The sequence below is a fragment of the Zea mays genome, chromosome 10, assembly GCF_902167145.1.
Source record: "Zea mays cultivar B73 chromosome 10, Zm-B73-REFERENCE-NAM-5.0, whole genome shotgun sequence".
Lineage (NCBI taxonomy): Eukaryota > Viridiplantae > Streptophyta > Magnoliopsida > Poales > Poaceae > Zea > Zea mays.
The window spans coordinates 60526824-60550050 of record NC_050105.1 but is presented as its reverse complement, the minus strand read 5'-3'; the positions used below and the strand labels follow the sequence as shown (position 1 = coordinate 60550050).

The following is a 23227-nucleotide window of genomic DNA, read 5'->3' as shown; positions in this document are numbered from 1 at the left end:
TCACATCCCTTTTAATTACTAGTGAACTTCTCATTCCATGAATTGCCAATTGCTTTCAATTCCTCTTGGTAAGCCTCCTCACTTTGATGGGGATGATTATTCTTGGTGGAGCCATAAAATGTATAGCCATCTCTTTTCGCTCCACTCTTGCATTTGGGATATTATAGAAAATGGAATGAATATACTTGATGTTCATGATGAAAATTATAATGAGGTGAAGTAGAGGAATAGATTCATAGAAATGCCTAAGCTACTACTGTTTTGTTAGCTTCTCTATATAAGGAAGAATACAACAAAGTCAACAACTTGGAGAATGCGAAGGAAATATGGGACACGTTGAGGATGGTGCGTGAAGGGAACTTGATGACCAAAGTCACCAAGATGGAGGTCATTAAGGGTGAGCTGGGGAGGTTTGCCATGAAGAGGGGTAAAGGGCCACAATAAATGTACAGTAGGCTCAAGTCCCTAGTGAACCAAGTACGCAACTATGGAAGCACAAGATGGACATATCATGAAGTCATCCGACTCATGCTTAGATCATTTATAATTTTTTATCCTAACCTTGTTTCCTTAGTTCGCGACAACCCTAGGTATACAAATATGAGTCTAGAGAAGGTGCTAGGAAAATTTGTAAGCCATCAAATGATGGTTAAAAAAGCCAAGTACATCGACGACATCGCCAACGGGAGCCTCCCCTCCACTGAGCAGCAAGCCATCGCTTTCAAAGCAACAAACGACAATTAGGCGCTCCCTATCAAGGTGGCACAAATTGAGGTGGATGGCCTGAACGACAAGGAGATGGTGCTTGTTAACAAGTGCTTCAAGAACACATTGAAGGGGTGTAAGGACTTCTCCAACAAGAACAAATCAAGGGGAAAGCTTGACTGCTTTAAGTGCAGTAGGACTCATCATTTCACTACAAACATCCCTGATAATATTGACTAGGAACAAGGTAAGAAGGGGCAGAAAGTGGAGAAGAAAACGTTCTACAAGAAGAAGGATGAGGTGCATATTGGTAGAGAATGGGACTCAGACCGCTCATCCTTCGACTCTAACGATGAAGGACTCGTCGCCTCTACCTTCGACAAGTCTTCACTCTTCTCCAACGAGCGTCACACCTGCCTGATGGTAAAGGGGAGGAAGGGTATTTTCAAGAACTACTCCTAAGTATACTTTCTATAGTGATGATGATTCTAGCGATGATGAGAAGGATTATAGCATGTTGTTTAAGGGCTTGGATAGATCTAAAGTAGATAAAATTAATGAATTAATTGATGTCCTTAATGAAAAAGATAAACTCATAGAAAAGCAAGAGGATTTACTGAGAGCACCTGGAGGGGGTGAATAGGTGATCCTGCAAAAGACTTAAAACAACACAAACTTGGTCTAATAATTGAGTTAGTGCAAACTAAAACCAAGTTTGGGTGAGAAGAAGAGAGAAAAGTTCTCTTCACTTCATTGCTCTTCCAAGATATGAATGATACTAAAAGCAATTTTACAAGCGAGTAGAGAGAACTTAGTAAGAAGGAAAAATCACAATAAAAAATGAGACAAGAGACACGACGATTTCTATTCTGTGGCTTGGTCAAGCGTAATATGCTTGTCTACTCCATGTTGTGGTGTCCCAATGGACAAGGGTTGCAATCAAACCCTCTCAAGTGATCCAAAGATCAAACTTGAGTGCCATAGTTATTCCTTATGTCAAGTATTCCCGTTCTCTGCAATTTAGAGTCTCTCACAGCCTTACAAAAGATCAAAGTCACAACTTAGAGTAAGAGAGGGACATAGAATACACACTCAAGAGCACAATGCATCAACACATGTAAGAACCACAAAGAAAAGAGTGCAAGAACACAAATCATAGAAACAACACATAACTCATGCTTAGATCTCACTAAAATCAGTAGCAGGCGTGGTCGCAGTGTGTCCGAGTGTTGTATAGCTCTTGATATGCTTGGGGTACTGGTTTGAGGCGCCTAGGGTTCCTTTTATACCCCAAGGGGCCTAGAAGCCGTTGCCTCCTCCAAATGGAAGTTGGGAAACTTCCCTATATGCGGATGCACTGGACCATCCACAGTAATGACCAGTAGAAGATCTGATTGGCACCTTTCCTTTTCTAGGAGGCACCCGACCGTTCGATGACCTCAAGTAGCTGTTGGGGCGTCGAGCGAAGGCCAAAGTAGCTGTTGGAGAGTCTTCCCGGTGCATACCAAACTGTGTGGTGGATTTTGTAATAACACTTCCGAGACCAAGGACTTCATCCGTACGAGCCACCGGACTGTCTGGTGCACTACCGGACCATCAGGTGAGTCCCAGACCAGAACAAACTTAGCTCTTTTGAGCCAAACTTCTCCAAACTTTTTTGGCTTTCCTTGGTAGCTTCCCTACGACAAAGACAAACATATCTAGCACTTAATCCAATTGACTAAGTGTAGGAAACCTACATGTTTGCCATAGTTTCACCAGGGTTTGAAATGTGACCAAAACTAAGTCCAAAAATCACTTATCTTGCAGAAAGGAGTTAGTAGCCAAACCAAGGTGCAAGATGCATTATAATGGACATGTGCAACTTATCTAAACATCCAAACCTATTGGATTTACCATTTTACTCATAGTTACACATTTTTTACCCTTGTTGAGCTCTTTTGGACTTGCTCTGTTCAATTTGCCTTTAATGGACTTGTGCTCATACTCATATAGAAGTAGATAGTCCAAGATAGTGTGTTGAGCACTTAATCACCAAAACGGGTAGAAATGACCTTATGGCACATTTCCCTTCCATTTACTTTATGAAGAGCATGTAAAATTTGTGAACGTAGAAAAAAACTCTTGCTTTAGAAATTAATAAAGAATGAATTATTGTCTGCTGAGATGTCTGATTGTCATTCATCCCTTTTCTATCTTAAAATTGCTAATACCATGGCGCCTAAGTCTATTCCTACCATGAACATGTGAAGAACTAGAAGATGCAAACATAGCATGAGCATCATGACGTATAGGAAAAACAGCATGATCATAGCAATCATCATGATGAGAAATATTTGTGGCATTCTTAACATGAGCGTACAAATAAGCATGGTTCTTTTTGTCATTAAAAGAATGAGAACTACTAGCCATAGGTGTCTTTCCTTTCTCCTTGATGAGATTGGAGGCCCTTTTGGCTTGTTAAGTTCTTGGTTCCCTTTTGAAAACCAAGTCCATCCTTGATGGAGGGATGTCTACCAATGGTTTAGGCATCCCTGGCAAATTTTATCTTTTCACATTTATCCTTGCACATTTTAAGTTGATCATTAAGGTTGGCAATTTCATCATTTAACTTAAGAATAGTAGAAGCATGATTATTGCAAGCATAAAATATCAATATCTTTACATCTATTATAAATAGAAACATGCTCCACAGATGAACTAGCAACATTTTATATCTTAGCATTTAAATCAGCATTTAAGTTCTTAAGACTATAAATGGTATCACGACAAGAAGATAATTCAGAAGACAAAATTTCATTCTTCTTAATTTCCATAGCAAGAGATTTTTCAGCATTAACACATTTGTCATGTTCTTCATACAGAATATCTTCTTGTTTTTCTAATAATCGATCCTTCTCATTAAGGGCATCAATTAGTTCATTAATTTTGTCTACTTTAGATCTATCTAAGCCCTTAAAGAGATCACTATAGTCTACTTCATCATAGTCCTCATCACTAGAAGAAGTGTACTTCGGAGTATCTCGTGTACGTACCTTCTTCTCCATAGCCATGAGGCAAGTATGTCATTCATTGGTGAAGAGGGATGACTTGTCGAAGGTTGAGGCAGCAAGTCCCTCATCGTCGGAGTCGGATGAAGAGCAGTCTGAATCTCACTCCTTGCCAATGTGCGCCTCGCCCTTCGCCTTTCTATAGTCCTTCTTCCTTTTCTTCTTCCCTTTCTTTTCTTGTCACTGGTCATTATCATTATAGGGACATTGTGCAATAAAATGACCAGACTTACTGCATTTGAAGCAAGAACGTTTTCCCCTTGATTTATTCTTATTGGGGTACTCCTTGCGTCCTTTTAATGCGGTCTTGAAACGCTTAATCACAAGCGCCATTTCTTCCTCATTGAGCTCGGCAGCCTCCACTTGTGCCACCTTGTTGGGTAGCGCCTCCTTGCTACTTATTGCTTTGAGAGCAATGGGCTGCGGCTCGTAAAGAGGAAGCAGTCCATTGGCAATGTCATCCACATACCTAGCTTCCTTCATCATGCACCCGCTTACAAATTTTCTGAGAATTTCCTCGGGCGTCATCTTGGTGTACCTGGGATTTTCACGAATCAGGTTTACAAGATGAGGATCAATAAACGGTGAATGACCTTAGCATGAGTCGAATGACATCATGATCCGTCCATCTTGTACTCTTGTAGCTTCGGATTTGTTCACCAGGGTCTTGAGCCTGTTGTAGATTTTAGTTGGCTCCTCTCCCCTTTTCATGACGAACCTTCCCAGTTCACCTTCCACCAACTCCATCTTGGTGATCATGGTGGCGTCGTTTCCCTCATGAGAAATCTTGAGGGTGTCCCATATTTGCTTGGCATTGCCTAAGCCGTTGACTTTGTTGTACTCATCCTTGCATAGAGACGCTAACAAAACAGTAGTAGCTTGGGTATTTTTATGAATTTGTTCATTAATAAATACAGGATTATCGCTACTATAGAAATGCATTCCATTTTCCACTATCTCCCAAATACTAGGATAGAGAGAAAACAAATGACAACGCATTTTATGACTCTAGAAAGAATAATCTTCTCCATCGAAGTGAGGGGGTTTTCCAAGTGGAATAGACAATAAATGTGCATTCAAATTATAAGGGATACGAGAATAATCAAAAGAATATTTTTGATTAACCATTTTCTTTTTCGATGAAGAGTCTTCGTCGTCGTCATCCCTTGGTGAAGAAGATGAGGCGTCGCTGTCGTAGTAGATTATCTTCTTGATGCGCCTCTTCTTCTTTCCATCCTTCCTCTTATTGTTTGAGCCTGAGTCGGTGGGATTGTCACCTTTCGGCTCATCGATGTTGAGAGTCTTCTTCTCCTTATCGTTGATTACCATCCCCTTGCCTTTAGGATCCATCTCTTCGAAAGGTTAGTCCCTTGATGAAGAGAACGACTCTGATACCAATTGAGAGCACCTAAAGGGGGGTGCATAGGTGATCCTAAATAAAATAGCTCAACAAAACAAACTTGGTCTAATATTGGATTAGATATAATAAGCCAAGTCCGAGTGAAGGGAGAGCGAGGAGAAGACTTCTTCACTTAATTACTTTCACACAGTGAGTATTGAACTTAGCAATTGTATAAGTGAAGTGAAAGAGAGGAATCACAATAAAATAGAGACAAGTGACATGGCGATTTTTATCTCGTGGTTCGGTCAAGTATAATATACTTTCCTACTCCACGTTGTGGCGTCCCAATGGACGAGAGTTGCACTCAACCCCTTTCAAGTGATCCAAAGATCAACTTGAATACCACAATTTTCTCTTAATCTCAACAATATCCTGTTGTGAGGAATCTCCACAATTTGGAGTCTCTCACTCCTTACACAAATGATCTCAAATGAACACAAGAGTATGGGAGAGTAGAAACAGACACAAGAACTAGGGTTGCAGCAACAACACGCACACAAGTCAAGAAAAGAGCACACGAAACAACACAGCGGAGTCACAGCTCAAAGAAGTGCTCAAATCTCTATCACAATGAAGCTTTTGCGTGCTTGCGAAGTCTTGACATTGTAGAATGCTCAATGGGTGCTTGGTGTGGAGCTCCATGCGCCTAGGGGTCCCTATTATAGCCCCAAGGGACCTAGGAGTCGTTGGAGCTCCATTTGGAAGGCCCTGGTTGCCTTCTGTCTGTGGGTGCACCGGATAGTGAACAGTGCAACGGCTACGAATCGTGTGATTGATTGATTTCTTGTTCTAGGGGGGCACGAGACCGTCCAGTGGGGGGCACTAGACTGTCCGGTGCACCTGTTGACTGTTGGCCCCCAGCCGACGTGGCCACTAACCGTTGGCTGCTGGCAGACCGGACTATCCAATGCTACGCGTGGACGGTCCAGTGAATTATAGCCGACGCAGGCTAGAATTCCTGAGAGCAGCTAGTTGTCCAGACTGTGCACCGGACTGTCCGTTGATGGGCACCGGATCGTCCGGTGCTCTTCAGTCCAGCACGCTTTTTCTTTTTCTTTCTTTGTTTTCTTTTGGTCCTTTTGGACTTGACTTCATAAAGTACCTGGCACTTAGACAAATATGATTAGCATACAAAACAATTTACTAAGTGTCCAGAGCTTACCTTTTTACTTGGTTTGCTCTATGTCCTCTTCCAAGCTCACTTTGCTTAATATACATATGCTCACTTCTTATGTTAGTCTAAACAATATGTGTTGAGCATATAATCACCAAAACAATATAGAAATGTCCCAAGGGCACATTTCACTTTCAAGAAGCACATTAGGCTCAACAGTTACCTAATGTAAGGGGTTTTCGATGGTATCGATTTGGCTATGCCCTTTGATCAATGCACCAAAGCTATAAGGTAGAAGATCCACTATTATGGACATGTTGTGATTATCTACCAAGAGGTTCTTCTCAATTATATGAGGGCAAGATTGATAAGGTAGTAAAATAGGGACCGGTCCTAGGACCCTATAGTGAAGAAAAACAAACGCTCATTCTACCTACAAAGCCCCCTTCTATCGATATTCCATTTAGAGCCAAGCCATAATACTAGGTTTATCCTACATGAATGATTGTTCAGTTTATGATATCCATTCGGCTTTCATTCCAAAGAGCTACTATCTTGCATGAATGATTGTTCAATTTATGATATTAGGGCAAAGAATTCCCTTTACATTGTTGCTCTATCCATCATAAAGAAGAATAGTAGCTCATTAGGGAAAAAAGAGTAGAGATAGAACTAGAAGCCACTGAATGGAGTAATAGTTATATCCGCAATTCCAAGATTCAAGAGATGCCGACTATATGTATTATAGACAAACTTATAGAAATCTTGTGATATAATTTTGGCATAACTCAAAAAAGAAGGCATTCGACTATTCTTAGCCTTCTCTAGAAACATACTATGTTGTACCATTTTTATCTAAGTATTGTGTTCCTATGTTCTCCAAATTTAGTGGCCGGAACAACACTAGTACCATGGAACATGTTAGCTGATACTTGGCCTAGCTTGGTGTTGCTGCTCCATCTGAAGTTCTTTGAATTTCATGATTCTCATTATCACTATCAAGAACAGCCTTTGATGTTATGCCTCATTAGCCTAAATTCCGTTAGAAGCTACATAGAACTAGAGAAGTTACATGCACATTTTTTCTCTATAGCCACTGAGGTGAAGATTTTTGACCTATCTAATCTACAAATTGATAAGTGTAAAAAGGTTACATATTTCATCTAGTGATTCCTAGAAGTAAAGAACAAATGCTACTCTACGAGGCTATCAAAAATGATCATGTTAGCCTAGCTTTTAGAGGGTTGTTGCATGAAGCATGGGAAGCCTTTATATATTATGATTTTGCATCTATTGTAGAAATCGTGCATAAGGTATCTGTTGGGGAGAAGGCTTTGCTAAAGGTCTTCAAGTAACGAAACCCTATGTTTTAAGTATGTTTCAGGAGATAGGTGATATAGGTTTCGGTTGTCTACTTCGTCGAGATGGAGGAAGAAGTGATACTTTGTCGGTACGGAGGAAACAAAGCTTCGTCATATCATTGATACCTGCTTTATGAAGTGGCAAACGAGATAGAGCTTTGTCTAACCCAAGCGTTGAAAAGATGAGGGAGTTCAGGAGAGGTGCGTAACATGTCTTGTGGGTGAGAAGACAAAGATACCCTCCTATGACTGTATAGTCCATGTTTGAAGGATTTTTGGCATTGATGTAAGTTCATACAAAGATGTACAATGTCATGTACCTATAATAGGTAACAGTGCCTAGGTAGCTCCTATGGAAGGTGAGATCGGCGTGGTGGTGAGGAAGGTAGATCCCGACACGGGGCGAGGTTGGTTTCCATTGATGGGCTGTCGTCGCAACCAACCTTAATTTCACTGATCCAGTCAAGGATGGAAGGGGGCACGTGGAGTGGGGAAAGTTGGAAGGGAGCAAGCTGCTCAAGGGCGAAGATGGAAGGGGGCGTCGGTCGTACCTGGACAGGTGAGGTTGGCCGGTGCTGGGTGACATCTGCGGGAGAGAGGTGGGGGATTCCTCCCCATTGATCCTCTTTATTTCACTGGTCACTACACCAGCCATTGGGGTGTTTTTGAAGGATCTCAAAGTTTGTACAAAATAAACTTAAATAAGCATATGACAAGAAAAGGCGTATGTTTTTTTTTCTTGAGAAACCACTAGACCAATTCTAGATCTATACTCTACGGGCTAGTTTGGGAACCCCATTTTTTAAAAAGATTTCCATTTTCCGAAGAAAAATTAGTTTATTTTTCCTTGAAAAAATAGAAATCCTTGGAAAAAAATAGAGTTCACAGACTAGTAGTCTAGTCCTAATATTCTTTGCATTTGAAAGGTCTCATGTGCATGGTAGCCCTAAAAGGTTGAAGCAGGAAATGGACTTTTTCATTTCCTGTAGATTCCTATACACGACTTAACACCAGAATTCAACAACAGAGGAAACAAACATACATGCCCGAAGAAAGCATTCTACTGAGACAATCTATGCATAATAACTGAGGATAAAAAATTGCACTGTGCTCCTCGGGGAATGGAGCTAACTAAAGACAAGGAGGCTGTACAGCAATGCCCAGGAACCTGCAAAAGCTGAATGGCTGCATCTGAGACCTGCAGACAACACACTACATTGGCCGTTGGTTGGATTATTACAATTTGGACGCTGAACGGTAGAGCTCGATGTAGTCGAGGGCAGGTCGGTTCCACGACCAGTCCTGCTCCATGACTCTCTTGCAAAGGGAGTGGAACCAGCTCCGGGCATCGAACCAAGCTGAGATCGCCCTGGAAAAATAAAAGGGAAAATAGAACACGGGAAAGAACAGCACGACGAGTAAGAGTTGCAGGCTAGGGTACGTTCAGTAGTGAAGCGGGCAGTCTAGCTAGCTCTGTGTGAGAGACTGTGCTTGCCTGTTCAGCGCGTAGTCAACACCGTTGCTATCAGCTCCGTCAAAGCTAAACCCGTTGGGCTCAAGGCCTCGATCTCGGGCTCGTTCCTTGTCATTGTCCACATCGAAGACAGTGTCGAAGAGCCCTGACGAGCAGCAGCACGAGAGATCAGCCCTGATGAATGAATGGCAAATGGAGAACGAAGGCCGGGTTGACAGACACTCGACAACAGCTGCTGCACGCGTACGTACCTCCAGTCTTGCGGACAATCGGGATGGTCCCATACCGCATGGCGACGAGCTGAGTTAGGCCGCAAGGCTCAAATATAGATGGGACCAGAATGAAGTCAGAGCCAGCGTATATCTGCAGCAGATCAAGAGAGAACCAACTGTATTAGCCGGGAATTTCAGAGATACTTTGATGAGAGGTTGAGTTGGTTTGATCAGGTGCTTCGTCGGCCCACCAGATGCGAGAGAGGCTCGTCGTAGGTCAAGGAAAGCCTCACTTGCCCATGGTTTACGCCGTGGAGCTTATTCGCCAGGTTGACAAAATCAGCTTGGATTCGAGAGTCCGGCGCTGAACCAAGCAAAACCACCTGGAAACCAAACATATGGCATTCTTAATTAGTTTCATTTCAAGATGACAGAAAGGCACGAATAATTAAGGAAAGAAAGAATGTTCCAAGTTCTATATATGTGCCATGCAATGCAAGGGATCGAATGACCTGTCCGTTCCGTTCGAGTGTACGGTGAATCGCATGCTTGATCAGGTGGATCCCCTTTTGGGCTGTCAGGCGAGTGACGATTCCTACGACGGGGACATCGATTTGCTGTAACCCAAACTTCTGCTGCAGTGCCCTCTTAGCAGCCCTCTTGCCTTCAACCACATTCTCACAAGTGTAGTGGACCTGAAACTCATTGAAAACAGACATTTAAGCAGGAAACTACTTGCCACACCCACCATGTATAAGCAGCATTTTTTGAACAACATTAACAGCGCCAAAGCATGAAATTCAAGAGATGTGGATTAAGAAAACCACGCACATCCACGCACATTACTTGAAATGACTTTGTTCAACTTAAGGTCTTAAGTGTCCATCTAAGCAAAACTAGGTCAATTGAAGAAAAAGGTGTGTTATTATTGCAGCTCTTTAATTTGTTTCATTTACTAAGTTCAAGTAGCGTGGAAGAAATGTATAACAACATCAACATAGTCTTTTAGTCCCAAACAAGTTGGGGTAGACTAGAGTTGAAAACCCAATAAAATGTTACCAAAAAGAGAAAGAGAGAGAAAGGGAAGGGGAAAAGCTTTTGGAATAAATGTAAACCAATAGAAGAAAAATGCATACGAATAATAAAGTGTACCGGGATAAAGTTGTCATTGTACGGATCCCATATATCTGGATCAATTCCATTCAGAATGCCATAGAATTTCCCAAGATGAGGAACGATGGCACCATGACCTGACACTTCCTTTGAATATGTATTAGAGACCTGCAAAGAATGGATATATGTGAAAAGGTAAACGTCAAAAGAAACAAAATTCTACAGTGTAAAATTATCTATTAAAGTGACACGTACGTCAGGGTCTCAAACACAATATTGAATTATGCAAAGTGTATCACTCACAGTTGTGGCTTTATCACAATATCTCATTGCTTTGCCAATATGATGCGCTCCAAATTCAAGATTGTGGATGGTGAATACCACCCGTGCATTTGCCAAGCTAGACTTCGCGTAGTTTTCCTTGTGTAGCCAGGCAACAGGAGCACTTGACCAATCATGGCAATGTATTATGTTCTGTAATAAGGAGGATAAAATGTCAGCAGTTTTAACGAGAAGCTAACAGTGCAACTTCGCTGCAAGTCAGAAAACATTAAAATATTTTTAAAATGTAAAGCTAATAATAAAGATATATAACTAAAATAGTGAAATAAAAAATAGAATGATTAATTTTATTTTTTTTATCACAGCATGTGTTAAATGGTTGGGAAATTAAGGTCCTGCAGGAGTACAGAGGGTATATCTCTTGTCAATTGTCATAATTCCTCTCTTGTTTGCGTTTAGCACTAACTGCATGCTCAAGAAAGTTTTTGAACAATTAGCTATAGGTGCATCAAATAGTAAAAAAAGGTCCAACAGCAAAGCCAAATAGTAAAGACGGTAACAGTTAAAACAATATAACCGCTACTGTTGTGAATGATACATACAGGAGAAGATCCACTTTGGAGGAGAAACTCTAGAGCAGAACGACAGAAGAAGCCAAATCGGCGGTCATCGTCCCTGCCATATACATATCCGACTCCAAACATCCTAAAAAAAAGGCAAGTGCCAAATTATTAGCTTTTGAAACCTTCTGCACGAAAAACCCCAACAGACATGAGTCAGATGAGGCAAAAAAGATCATTAGACTGATATACACATACGACAAAATTCACAGTACTTATATTCTAAAAAAAGGTTTGGAATATAAATTCCAACTTCTTAGAAAAAGGTAGGCCAGAAGATTACTGAGTCTTGCTTCTGAAGACGAGAGATGAAACTCCAATTAAACAAAACCATATACATTAATTCAGATCGACCAAATAACCGAGAAGAATGGTACTGACTTCTGAAACTCTAACCACTTAACAATCTTCCTAGACATCCAACGCCTCTAAGCTTACCAAATTATCACCTTAATATTATCTAAATTATTCAAACATTTAAAATTTTAGTATACAAAATGAATGAGTGACAGATTATTCTTTTCCATGTCCTTGTTTTACCAGTAATTTGTCTACCCCAAAAGAGAACATGAGACTCCCAAATTTACATATATATCATTGTAGCAACTAATTCCCAACCATCACTTCCCTGTGATGACCATTGACCAGTGATTCCAATTATGTAGTGTATATACTATTTTTTTATAATATAAGTTAATATAAAAACGGATTTTCTAATCATAACTTATCAAACTTACGTATAGTGAGGGCTTCCCTTGCTGTATTTACAGTTCAAAAAAAAAACTTACCAAACTTACGTATAGCAAGCATATATAAAAAAATCCATCAAAATAGGACAGCTACCAAAGGAAACAAAAAAGCCCTCCTTAGTTCTCAGCTAATGGTGCTGCCAAATAGGAAAGGCTCTTGGCACCAGCAATCTCCCATTTTTTTCTTTCCTCATCAGCAGCTCTAAGACTCATGGTAATATTGGGGCTGCAACCATAAAAAACGCATTTATTTCTATGGTTCCACATAATCCAGGCTCCCAGGATGATAAGGGAGTCAAGTCCTTTTTTGTGAGTCCATTAACAACAGCCCCCACCTCTTCCCACCAACCTAGATATGAGCCAACATCCGGTTGTGGAGCAAGAGAATGCAGACCAAATTTCCTTAGTAGCAGATACCATAATTCCCTCGAGAAAAAAAACATGTAACAAAGAGATGGTCTAAAGTTTCATCCTCTTGACAAAAACTTACCAAACTTATCAAGCCCAAAAGAGACTACATAGCAACCAACCCCACACATTTTAAAATTTTAACCATCTTGTAGTTAATCATTGCTTACTGCAGCAAAACAAAATCTATATAGGAGTATCTTTCAGTTCTGTTCTCCATGTTGATAGTAATTACATGAAAATCTATATTTCCTCAAAGCAGTTTAATAATTTTATATTGCCACTTACAAAACAGTACAAGGTTTTAGGACTTCGAGCTTAGTGAAATAGTGATGCTAAGGCTTTTATATCTGTAAATAATATACTGATGCATACCCATTTTGAGGTTCCAGGAAGTAAACACAAAGGCCTTCGACTAGTCCACGCCACACTTTTATTTCAGAACCACCCCAAGAAAAACTCTGATGGATGTGTAGATTCTTGACCTGCATTGTAACAGATGCATATTAATTGATGAGAGAGATAAAATTTATCATGTACCCAATAACTGTCTTCTTACATCTTTCTTATCAGATTACTCAGTAAGTTATGTTTGCCTCAATCATTCCATATAACTCAATGGTCCAAAACGAAATAAAAACAAATAATTCGACATGATATACTAAGCTACACATCAACAATTCCAAGGCATTCCTCATACTTAACATAAGCTATCCAACTACACGAGGAATGAGTGACTGAACTATGAGGAAGCGCACACATATAAAGTAGAATAGTAGACCAAGTTGCTCCTAAGGTAGAGATGTCAACTTCAGTTCTCGCTACAAAGCACTACAGTGGTCACAGCATAGAAGCAACAAGGGTGTTGTAGACCACTTTTAACTTACATTGCTTAGATTCAAGCAACCGTACTTTGGAAGAATAACCTCCACATTGTGTCCTAAATCTTGCACAGCACGTGAAAGACTAGTGACAACATCACCAAGACCTCCAACCTGTGATAGCATTGGTCAGACAGAATACTAGTGTTATGGAACAATAAACGAGAAACGGTGATGTGAGTTGCCACTCGATCTTGCGCTAATAATATGAATTTAACTCAGAAATATGAATAACCTTTGCGATTGGTGCCATCTCAACAGCGATGTGGACAATGTGCATAGGTGGTTCCTTTGCAATTGACCCAAAAACAGGAATATGATAGTCTAACCCATTTCTGTTATCATAAATTCCACCTTCTTCTGACTCCGAGAAAACAAAGTCCATCATATAGGCATCTCGTGGAACGTAAACTGGAGAAGGAGCACTCTACTTGAGAACTAAGAACAGATAAGGGCAGTAGAAAATGTTTTTATGCATCTCTGTGCTAAATCTAATTATTACAAGGGAACTCAAGGAGAAGTAAATCTCACTGCATGAATATAAAAAATATCCCAGAAATAGTATATAAAAAAGAAGCCAGGATTCAACATGAATCTGATCTAATATGGATGAAAAGGTAACACATGTTATCAAGGTTTGACTAACTATCCTAGGGAAATGCAGCAGTTTAAACTCTTTTTGTAAGATTCTAAAACAAAATAGGGATCTACCTTCAATGCTTTGTAGTAGCTACATTCTCTCTGTCACAACCTTTCTCAAAACTTCAAAACAAAACTTATAGCATATGTTTTATGGCATTAAATTAGCTAGCTCCTCTAAAATAATTTAGTAGTGCCATTTTTTGTTTCAGTTTCATAGGTAATGATCATATCATATCTATATTTTCATTCAAAAAAATAGCATGTCTATATATGGGTTAGACATCACAATCTATAAGACAAGAAGTTCTTGATGAGCTACTTGATGACCAGTGCTCTAGCACCTCTTGACTATATTAATTGCAGAAAAATGAACCACTAGGAAAGGTATTAATACTAAGAACAATAACATGGGAATTTCGAACCTGTTACTTTTAGGTGTGAACCATTTTCTGCTTGTACCATCTTCTGAGGTGGCAACACCCCACCTGGATACATCCAACGATTAAATGAACATCGAAACCAAACCTCTGGCTTTCCAGTTAGAACTGTATTAGAAGGATTATAAAGCACATCAATAGTAGTTCCAGCATGTATTTCAAGTGGTTCGGTGTAAACAATGTGTTTCTGAGAAACCAGGAACATTCTCATAGTCTTTTCCTTCATCTCAGCTTTCATTTTTGCATTTCTCTCAGCCTGCTCAATCAAAAGGAAGCAAAAGTCAACTAAAAGAATTCCTACAATATCTGTCAATAAAATTTCGAGGAGGTGGTATATCTTATAGAGAGAAGTGCTCCATTTTTTTATATAACATAAAGCAGGGCAAACGGTATTCTGAAGATATGATGTTACTTAGCTGGGCCATCAAAGGTTAATGGTTAAAGTAGTTTGCAATTAACTTGCAACGCTGAAGTGATGAATGGCCCAAATGGTCAGTTTAGCTCTGTTGTCTTAACAGACTAGTTAATATGATGGATGGACTTTTTTAAATAACATGTTTAACTATGAAAAGAAAATCAAACGGAGATGAGATTCTTTTTAACTACTCAAAATGACTGCTTATCGGAAATTTATGGTGTTGTAACTTAATTTTTTATTTACAATTGGTCAAGCTAAAGGTTTGACAGAAACACCAGAACCATAAAGGGCCTATTGCAACTGACCTTCCTTTTAATAGCCTCCTCCCTTTCCCTCCTCTCTTGTTGAAGCCTTGTATAGATCCTTTGTTCTTCTTCCATCCAATACTCTTCCTCAGTCATGTTATTTGGAAGGGTAGCATGAAAATCATGTCCTCCATTGTTGTCATAATTCCTTGCACTCCCTGGTGGGCCGTCAGCAAAAACCCAGTCCAATACATATGTTCTTTCAGGCACGACAACTACACATAAAAGATCAGTTGTTATCTATGTTGTAATGGAGTAAAAACAAACTTAAAGACTCCAAGGTAGGCCAACCAACTATCAATATATCCATGCTATATTTAAAGATACCATGCTAACAGTAGAGTTTGTTAAGATTTCATAAGAAAATTTGCAGATAAGTGTTAGATGACATACCATCTACAAACCACCAATCACAATCTTTGTCATGATGATGAACAAGCCTTTCAGCAAAAGAGAGTCCATCAATCCAATTGTTATAGCCACCATGCATCCATATCTCAGTACTGTGAACTAGAGGTCTTGAGTTTATGTTATAATACAATCTGACAGTAGCCTCTTGTCCAGTCGTGATGGGCTCAATGTACCATAAATTATCAACAGGAGCTCTGGCTAAACCCAATACATTGCACAATTTATTCTTCTTCGTCTCTACCTCAACCTTGGCTTGTACCCTGTCAGCTTTATCTGCGGCCCTTTCTTCCTCCATTCGCCGCTGCTCATCAGTTTGTCTCCTCCTTTCAGCTTCCTCATTTGCAAGGTTCTCAAGTTCTCGTTGCTTTTCTTCAGCCAAGAAATCCTCAAATAAATTTTCATCCATGGTGCTTTCTATTTGTATCACGAAATCATTATTGTTATTATTTTCATATACCGTGTGTCCGTTAAAAAACACAAAGTCCATTCTGTATGCCTGCTTAGGAATGTATAGTTTGCAGCACCACCAGTCCCCTGCCAGCTCGCTCTTGTGCAATTTTTCAGTGAAAAATCTCCACTTCCACCCATTGAATGCTCCTTTGATAAGTACATCAGGCTCATTGGCCACAGCTGATAGATCACGATTGAAATAGAGATCAATTGTTGAATCAGCTTTCAATACATCTGGATAAGTAAACAACTTGTTTCCCAGCGAATAATTTTTTTCAGCAAGCTCTTGAAGCATACTCCATAGTGCTTGTGGATCCAAATCATCATTAGGTGATTCCTGGATATCTTGTTCAGTGGACATAGATGTCTCATCGACTTCATACTGTTCATCAGCCTCAATTATTCCCACTTCATTTTCATCCCATGAACTCTCTTCTTCAGAAAGCAGATGTAAAAATTTGGCCTTGTCAATTCCTATCTCAACCTTAGCCATTGGAATGTCTTCTTCGGTAACAATCGTCTGTTCTTCATTCATGGCTATGCTTTTCTGTTCTTCAATCATCACAAGGTCTTCATCATTGATTTTCTCAATAATTGTTATCTCGTCTGCTTCTTTAGTTAAGCCTTCCTGTTTCTGTGACAAGTTGTCGACATTGAACGTTGCCTGAAGTGTATCCCCTTCAGTCTTTTGAGATGTCTCCTTAGCTTCCACACCCTTCATAAGCAATCCATCATGAGTCCCAACAGTAGCCAGTTGCTTTGTTTGAAACTCATTGGAGATACCAACGATTGATAGATCTTGTTTAGGGAAACCATCTATGGACTGTTTTGGTTCAACGATATGAACAATTGATTGTTGTTGTTTGGGCAAGCCAACAATAGACTGATTTGGTTTAGTGTAATGGACAATGGATTGGATTTTCTCAGGCACGCTAATAATAGGCTCATCTTGTTTAAGAGAACCAACAATGGACTGGTCTAGTTTATCGTAACTGGTGATGGATTGGACTTTCTCAGGCACACCAATAATTGATTCAGCTTGTCTATAAGAATCAACAGTAGATTGATTTGGTTTGCTGTGACTAACAATGGATTGGATTTGCTCAGGCACACTAACAACAGATTTGTCTTGTTTGTGAGAACCAACAATAGATTGATCTATTTCATTGTAACTGATGATGGATTCGATTTTCTTAGGCTCAGGAATAATCAATTCATGTTGTTTACAAGAACCAACAATAGATTGATTTGGTTTTATATAGCCAGCAACGGATTGGATTTGCTCAGGTGCACCGGCAATTGATTGATCTTGTCTATGAGAACCAGCAATAGATTGATCATTGTACTGGATTTGCTGAGGCACACCAACAATTGATTTATCTTGTCCGTGTGAACTAACAACAGACTGATCTTGTTCATGCAATCCAGTGGTTGATCGATCTTGTTTATAAGAACCATCCAATTCTTGTTTTTGCTCCAAGAATTTTGAGGATCCAACAATATCATTGTTTGGCTCAGGGAAGTGAACTATAGATATGCCTTCTTCAGGGAAATCATCAGTTAATTGCTTCTGTTCATCGAAAGCGGTAGAGTTTTCCTCTTGCTTATCGTAATCTACCACCGGTTGGCCTTCTTCACATGAACTAGCAATCAACCCTTCTTCGTCAACAATGCTTAAAACTATCTGTTCTTGTTCCTGGAACCTGACAATTGGCAAGGGCTTAGGCTTCAAACTTCTACGTTTTCCGTTAATGGCGATGCAATCCACGGATGTTGAAGGCAGCTCACCCAACTCATCCACACCCCCATAGGTTCGACCACTAGAAGCATTGCCTGGTGAATCCACGTCGAAGTTCTCCAGTAAAGCCTCTTCCATCAAATCAATTTCCTCGATCGTTGCATTATTCAAGTCAAGTCCCAAGATATCCACATCAACCATATCCTCTTCAACCTCAGCTTCATCTACCACTTCCTCCACTGCAGCATTATCTGGTGCAGTTCCTGACGAATCTACCACAAATACATCTTTAGCATTATGTTCATCCTTTGGATCCACTTCCCGAACTGCAACATTGCGCAATACAATTCCTGAGGTATCTACCTCAAACTTATCCTCCTCGACCTCAGCTTCATCCACTGTTTCCATTTCTCCTAATGATGCATTAATCGATACTTTTCCTGGCAATTCCTCCTCAGAAATGTGCTGCAAATCCACTTCAATTTCTACATCTCTATTACTTGTCAATTCTGCTGCATCAGAACCTGACAGCCCATTGTATGTATCAATAGTTTCTTCACGGTGTCTGCTGCTATCATGGTGTTCGCTCTTCTTGGAGCTTGACTCAACGAGGAGTCTTGGCGCATAGTTGCTATAAGCAGCTACTTTTACGTTGGGAGACGCTGTCCTAGATTTCCTATTAGGACAACCTGCATATATATTGCAATATTAGAAAGCATGAGATCATCAGTAGAACAGAAATCAGAGCATTCAACAAAATTGCTCCACAGACCTGGACTTGCTACAACGCATCGAATGACCCTTCTTCTCGCAAATCTGGTAGTCCTCAACAAAGACTGAAAACAGCAACAGAACGGAAAAGGTAAGTTCTGCAGCTTAAGGTATTTCTTACGGTGATGAATATACAACATACGAATTTCCCCCAAATCACTCTTTGAATAATCTCGAAAGTAAAGTACTGGATTTCCTATGGTGATGAGTACTGCATACGAATTCCCCCCAAATCACTATCTGATTATTTGTGCCGCTGCATTCTACTACATGTTTACAATCAACAAAAGGCTAGTTCAACGTTTATGCATCCTCCAATGGAGGAGTCTTTTGTGAATCAAACTATCCTCGCTATCCTAGATGTCCAAAGGAAGAGACATTTCCTTGATCATACGGGCCGAAACAAATGACGTACTAAACTACCAAAAAATGGAAGAGGGTAGAAAAAGTTTCAGGAAAATATATATGGTAAATCGCGTCGCATATAGACGGCTTCTATTAAGGTGGGCAAAAGCCAAAAGGAGCAAAATTCAAGAAATGGAGACGATCATCAAACACCCTCGAGATTCCGATCCGCCTTGATCCCAAAATGGAAGATTATCGAAACTAAATAGATGAGGATCGAGTCGAATACTGACGCGGTCTTCTATAGATGACATCAAAGAGATCACTCATGCGAACCATCACTTAATAGAATCAAGAACTTGGGATTAAGCGCCATCATACCTGAGTGCCCCCTCCTCCGCCCGCGACGGTTGGTCGAAAAATGAGCACCGGCCCACTCCGAAGGCAGAGAGGGCTCTGCGACCGTAGGACCATCTCCATTTCTAGAAGGGGAAGAAAAGAAGGGTGAACTCCTAAACCTCACAAGAACCACTTCCCAGCAAACGCGCCTCACTTGCTTCTCATTCTCAACTTCTTTCTTTCTCTGAACTAGAATCACTTCACAAGACGCAAATGAATAGCACAACACCTCTCCGGAAATGCCATTTAAACAGAACAAAATCGGTTCTTTCTTTCACGCCTTGTTTTTTCCTGTGAAGTGTGGTTGTCCTGTATAAGAGCTGGACGTGTCACCTTGGCTTGGGGGGGTCCAATGTTTTGTTTGTCCAACTGTGGGTTCCCTAGCTCATGAGATGTGCACAGTTGGGTTGGCTGATGTGTCATGAGTGCCGGTGTTGCTTGTGTATGATGTTCTAGAATGTTCCACGTGTGTTGTGTGAGTTTTTATGCTTCGCTTTAACGTGTGTCCGGATCCGTTTTTGCGTGGGCGCTTGCCCTCGGCTGGGAGAAAAGTGTTCACGCGTGTCTCGTCTTGGCATGCCAAGTTTAGTAGGCAATTTTGTCGGCATCCGAAACCAATGACCCTATTTTTGTAAATTACTCTGGCACAAATTTTTATTACTGGTGAGATAGGATGTCGTGTTTCTTGTTTGTGTAGGTTGTTATGTTTTGCAAATGCTGAGTGGCATGTTTACGGAAATTAATGCTTTCATTTCATATGTCTAGCTTTGAAGTATTTGAATCCGTGTCATGTTAGGTCTTGATGGCTATGTCGTAGAAAGATCAGGCGGAGCCCGAAAATTTACGAGTAATTCTCATGTGTAAATATTTATCTAAAATATACAGTTTTTTTGTAGAACACTAAAAGAGAGAATTCCGTCGCATTTTGTCGACGAACCCGGGCGGCCATCTGGAGTAAGTCGTTAGATGCCTATTCGAACGGTTGAGCCTAGTGTTTCTTATTTATATGTTTACTAGGTAGGTGCACGTGCGTTGCGACGGCACGTAAGTTATTGAGGAAGATCTATGGCTGTTCGTCCAAGTCGATAATAGGCTATCGTTGTTGCTAGACACCATCATCTGAATAATGATATAAGTATCCGGGATAGGAAAGAGCGTGAAGTTCTACACAAACCGAACAAGTGCTTGGCGGCTCCTATCTTGTGAAACACGATAGAGATCCTCTTGCATGGACGAAATCAATATGATAAAATGCATTTATATAAAAACACAAATAGTAGTAGAGATGCTCCTGTGACAGTGAAAATATCAGCAAGAGTATTATATGAACAAATATGCTAGCATATGCAGTGTAGTTGTAACTGTAAATAGAGCGAGTGAAATGAGAAAAATAGAAAACGTTGACGGAAGTTTAGTACCATTTTTCATGAATTAGTAACATAATACAAAGTTCAATTTGCTTTATCCATTCCATTTCCTTTCAAAACAATCTAGTTTAAATCATTACAATAACTTGTTTACTTATCACTTATCAGTACAATGCCAACTTCTCAAGCCTTGCATAGACACAAAACCTGTACAGACTTTCCTTTTCGTAGCACTACAAAAGCATGGAAACTCCCATGAGAAAACCCAGTTTACATGGGAACGAGCAAACCTCAACAAGCGCCACTTTTACGGTCACTAACAACCAAAAAAATTCCAAAATTACAAGAAAGGTGATCATGCACACTGCAGGTCAAGAAGCGCTCATGACACGACACCTGCTTCCATAGCTGGAGCAGCAGCAGGCGTGCTGTTTCCTGCAGCTAGATGACCCTCTGTCAGTCTCAAAGGCGTCGACGAGTGCCTTCACCTTACTCTTCCTCGCCTCAGCGACTCGATCACGTTGTTGAACAGCCCTGGCTCCTGCTTTTTCGTCTCCTTCCCGTCCTGCCACCACCGCAGCACAACGACCTTGGCACCCGCGTCTCTCGCTACAGCATCGCCATCGCTCCTCCTACTTGTGATCCTGTCGCATCTGCTCCTGGATGTCGCAAATCAAAGGCACCCTGGGATTAAGGGGTAGCAGTGACATGTAACTCGAGTAAAATGCAGATGCTTACCTTTGCATCAAAACAGTGGTCCCTTGTTAGTATAACCAGCTGAAAGAGAGAGAAAATATGCAAGATGCAGTGAAGGAGATGAACTGCAATGAACTCTCTGACATCTATTAATTTCTGACATGTAAAACTCTTTGTCATGCACAAATTAAAATCCTATGAAAGGAAAGACTGAAGGATTGATTTTCAGTATTTCTCTTAGTTGTGTTAGCAACCAAGTAAGATATGTTTAACTAAATAGATGCAGTATTGTCTTGGTTTTCAATCCAGAAGGTGAATGAGTGTCAAGTTAACAACTCCAATAAAAAAATTGACATTGCCCGCATCTGATCAGCAACCACATATCTCGAAATGACTTGTAGGATAAAAATAAGACAGAGAACATCGCATTAATAGATCTAACAACATTGGATGTCCCTGATTCATGATGCAAACTCTAATGCAATACTAAAACATGACCATAAGAGTGAATTTCAGTGTTGACGCACCTAATGAGTTGAACAGAACGGCGACAAATCGGAGGCTTATTATGGAGCTAAGTATTAAGAGAGGAATAGTAAAAGCATGAAGCAACTAACCAAATCTTTGTAGGACTTCTTTTTAGGTGTTCTAGTGCAGATGTTCTGGACCTGCACAAACACCACAAGATCAAAGAGTATATATAAGAATGGATGAAGGCTTATTATTTTCATTATACATAGAAACATGAAATATTCATAGGACCTCATGTTGTTTCTGGAACTGTGAGCATGCACCTATTAAAGTGAACCGGAAAACATACAATTACCTGAACCTAACGCACAACGTTATGCTTAAACATATTCAATATCCACTTCCACTAAACTGATTAACCCTCTACAGTTGAAGCACATGATTACAACTAAGACAGTTAAGTTTCAAATGTTAGCGATATTAGTACTATCGTGAATTGTAAGCAATTAGTTGTAGTTGTAGCTGTCATCCGAATACTCTTGCAGCTCCAAGTTTATGGCTTCATTATGTCATTTTCTACTGGAGCTTCATGAGTTTAATTTTCCTTTGTAGAAAATGGACCAGGAAATTGGCCCACTTTTAGACCAAAGTTGCTTGTATGACCTAACCTATTTCTGTAGAAACAGTCAGGCAAAAGTTTTGTGCTGCGGCAAGTGTTGCCAGCTGTTGACCTGACTGAAGAGCCCCCCTCTTTTATTTGTATGACGAAGTTCTAACACCAGGTACATGACTATTCATTAGACTAAACATGCAAAAAAATCAGGTTTCATACAGTTTAACGTAGTATGCCTTATTCCAGGCAGTCTACCATCTAGAACATTGGATACAAAGATAAAGGAGACAACCATAAGGCATGTACACACCCCAGAGAAGGCCCTAGAGGCCATGAGCCCCATTTGTGTATCATAGGGCTCCATCCTTTCTACTCTCTGCTGTCAATTGGAATGAAGAAAATCCAAAGGCATATTGTGCCTTCTTTTCTATACTGTGCTTTAAGTTCAATGCATTGTGGTTCCAGATGACAAGGAAACAAAATTATTCAAAACTTACACTTAGCATTCTAGAATTCATCATGCATATATCAGTGAAAGACTGAAATACAGTTTTGGGCCATGCTCCTGCTCCTTCTCGAATCATGAAGGAGAGTTGTGTCATTGTATTAAGGTAGAGAAAAAAGCAAAACAGGCCAAGAAAAGAGGTTGGATCCAAGTATAAAAAACCCACTTGCTGCCTCAAAACTCCAACCAGATAGCCTTCACCCTTCTGCTAGTTAAGTTTTGTGCTGTTAGCGATATTAGTACTATCGTGAATTGTAAGCAATTAGTTGTAGTTGTAGCTGTCATCCG

At 40.2% G+C, this 23227-nt stretch overlaps 1 protein-coding gene across 2 annotated transcripts; it reads right to left on the bottom strand.

Annotated features, from left to right (window-relative positions):
* Window positions 1-8513: 8513 nt before the first annotated feature.
* Window positions 8514-19780, bottom strand: LOC541657 (dull endosperm 1). 2 transcript variants are annotated; one of them, NM_001111411.2, is given in 16 exon segments: window positions 8514-9001; window positions 9128-9251; window positions 9358-9469; window positions 9570-9701; window positions 9831-10013; window positions 10471-10599; window positions 10735-10905; window positions 11316-11418; window positions 12866-12975; window positions 13378-13485; window positions 13607-13782; window positions 14436-14706; window positions 15174-15388; window positions 15567-18461; window positions 18545-18608; window positions 19270-19480. In NM_001111411.2, coding segments are annotated over 16 exon segments (5025 nt in total). In that variant the 5' UTR covers window positions 19369-19480; the 3' UTR covers window positions 8514-8868.
* Window positions 19781-23227: the final 3447 nt, after the last annotated feature.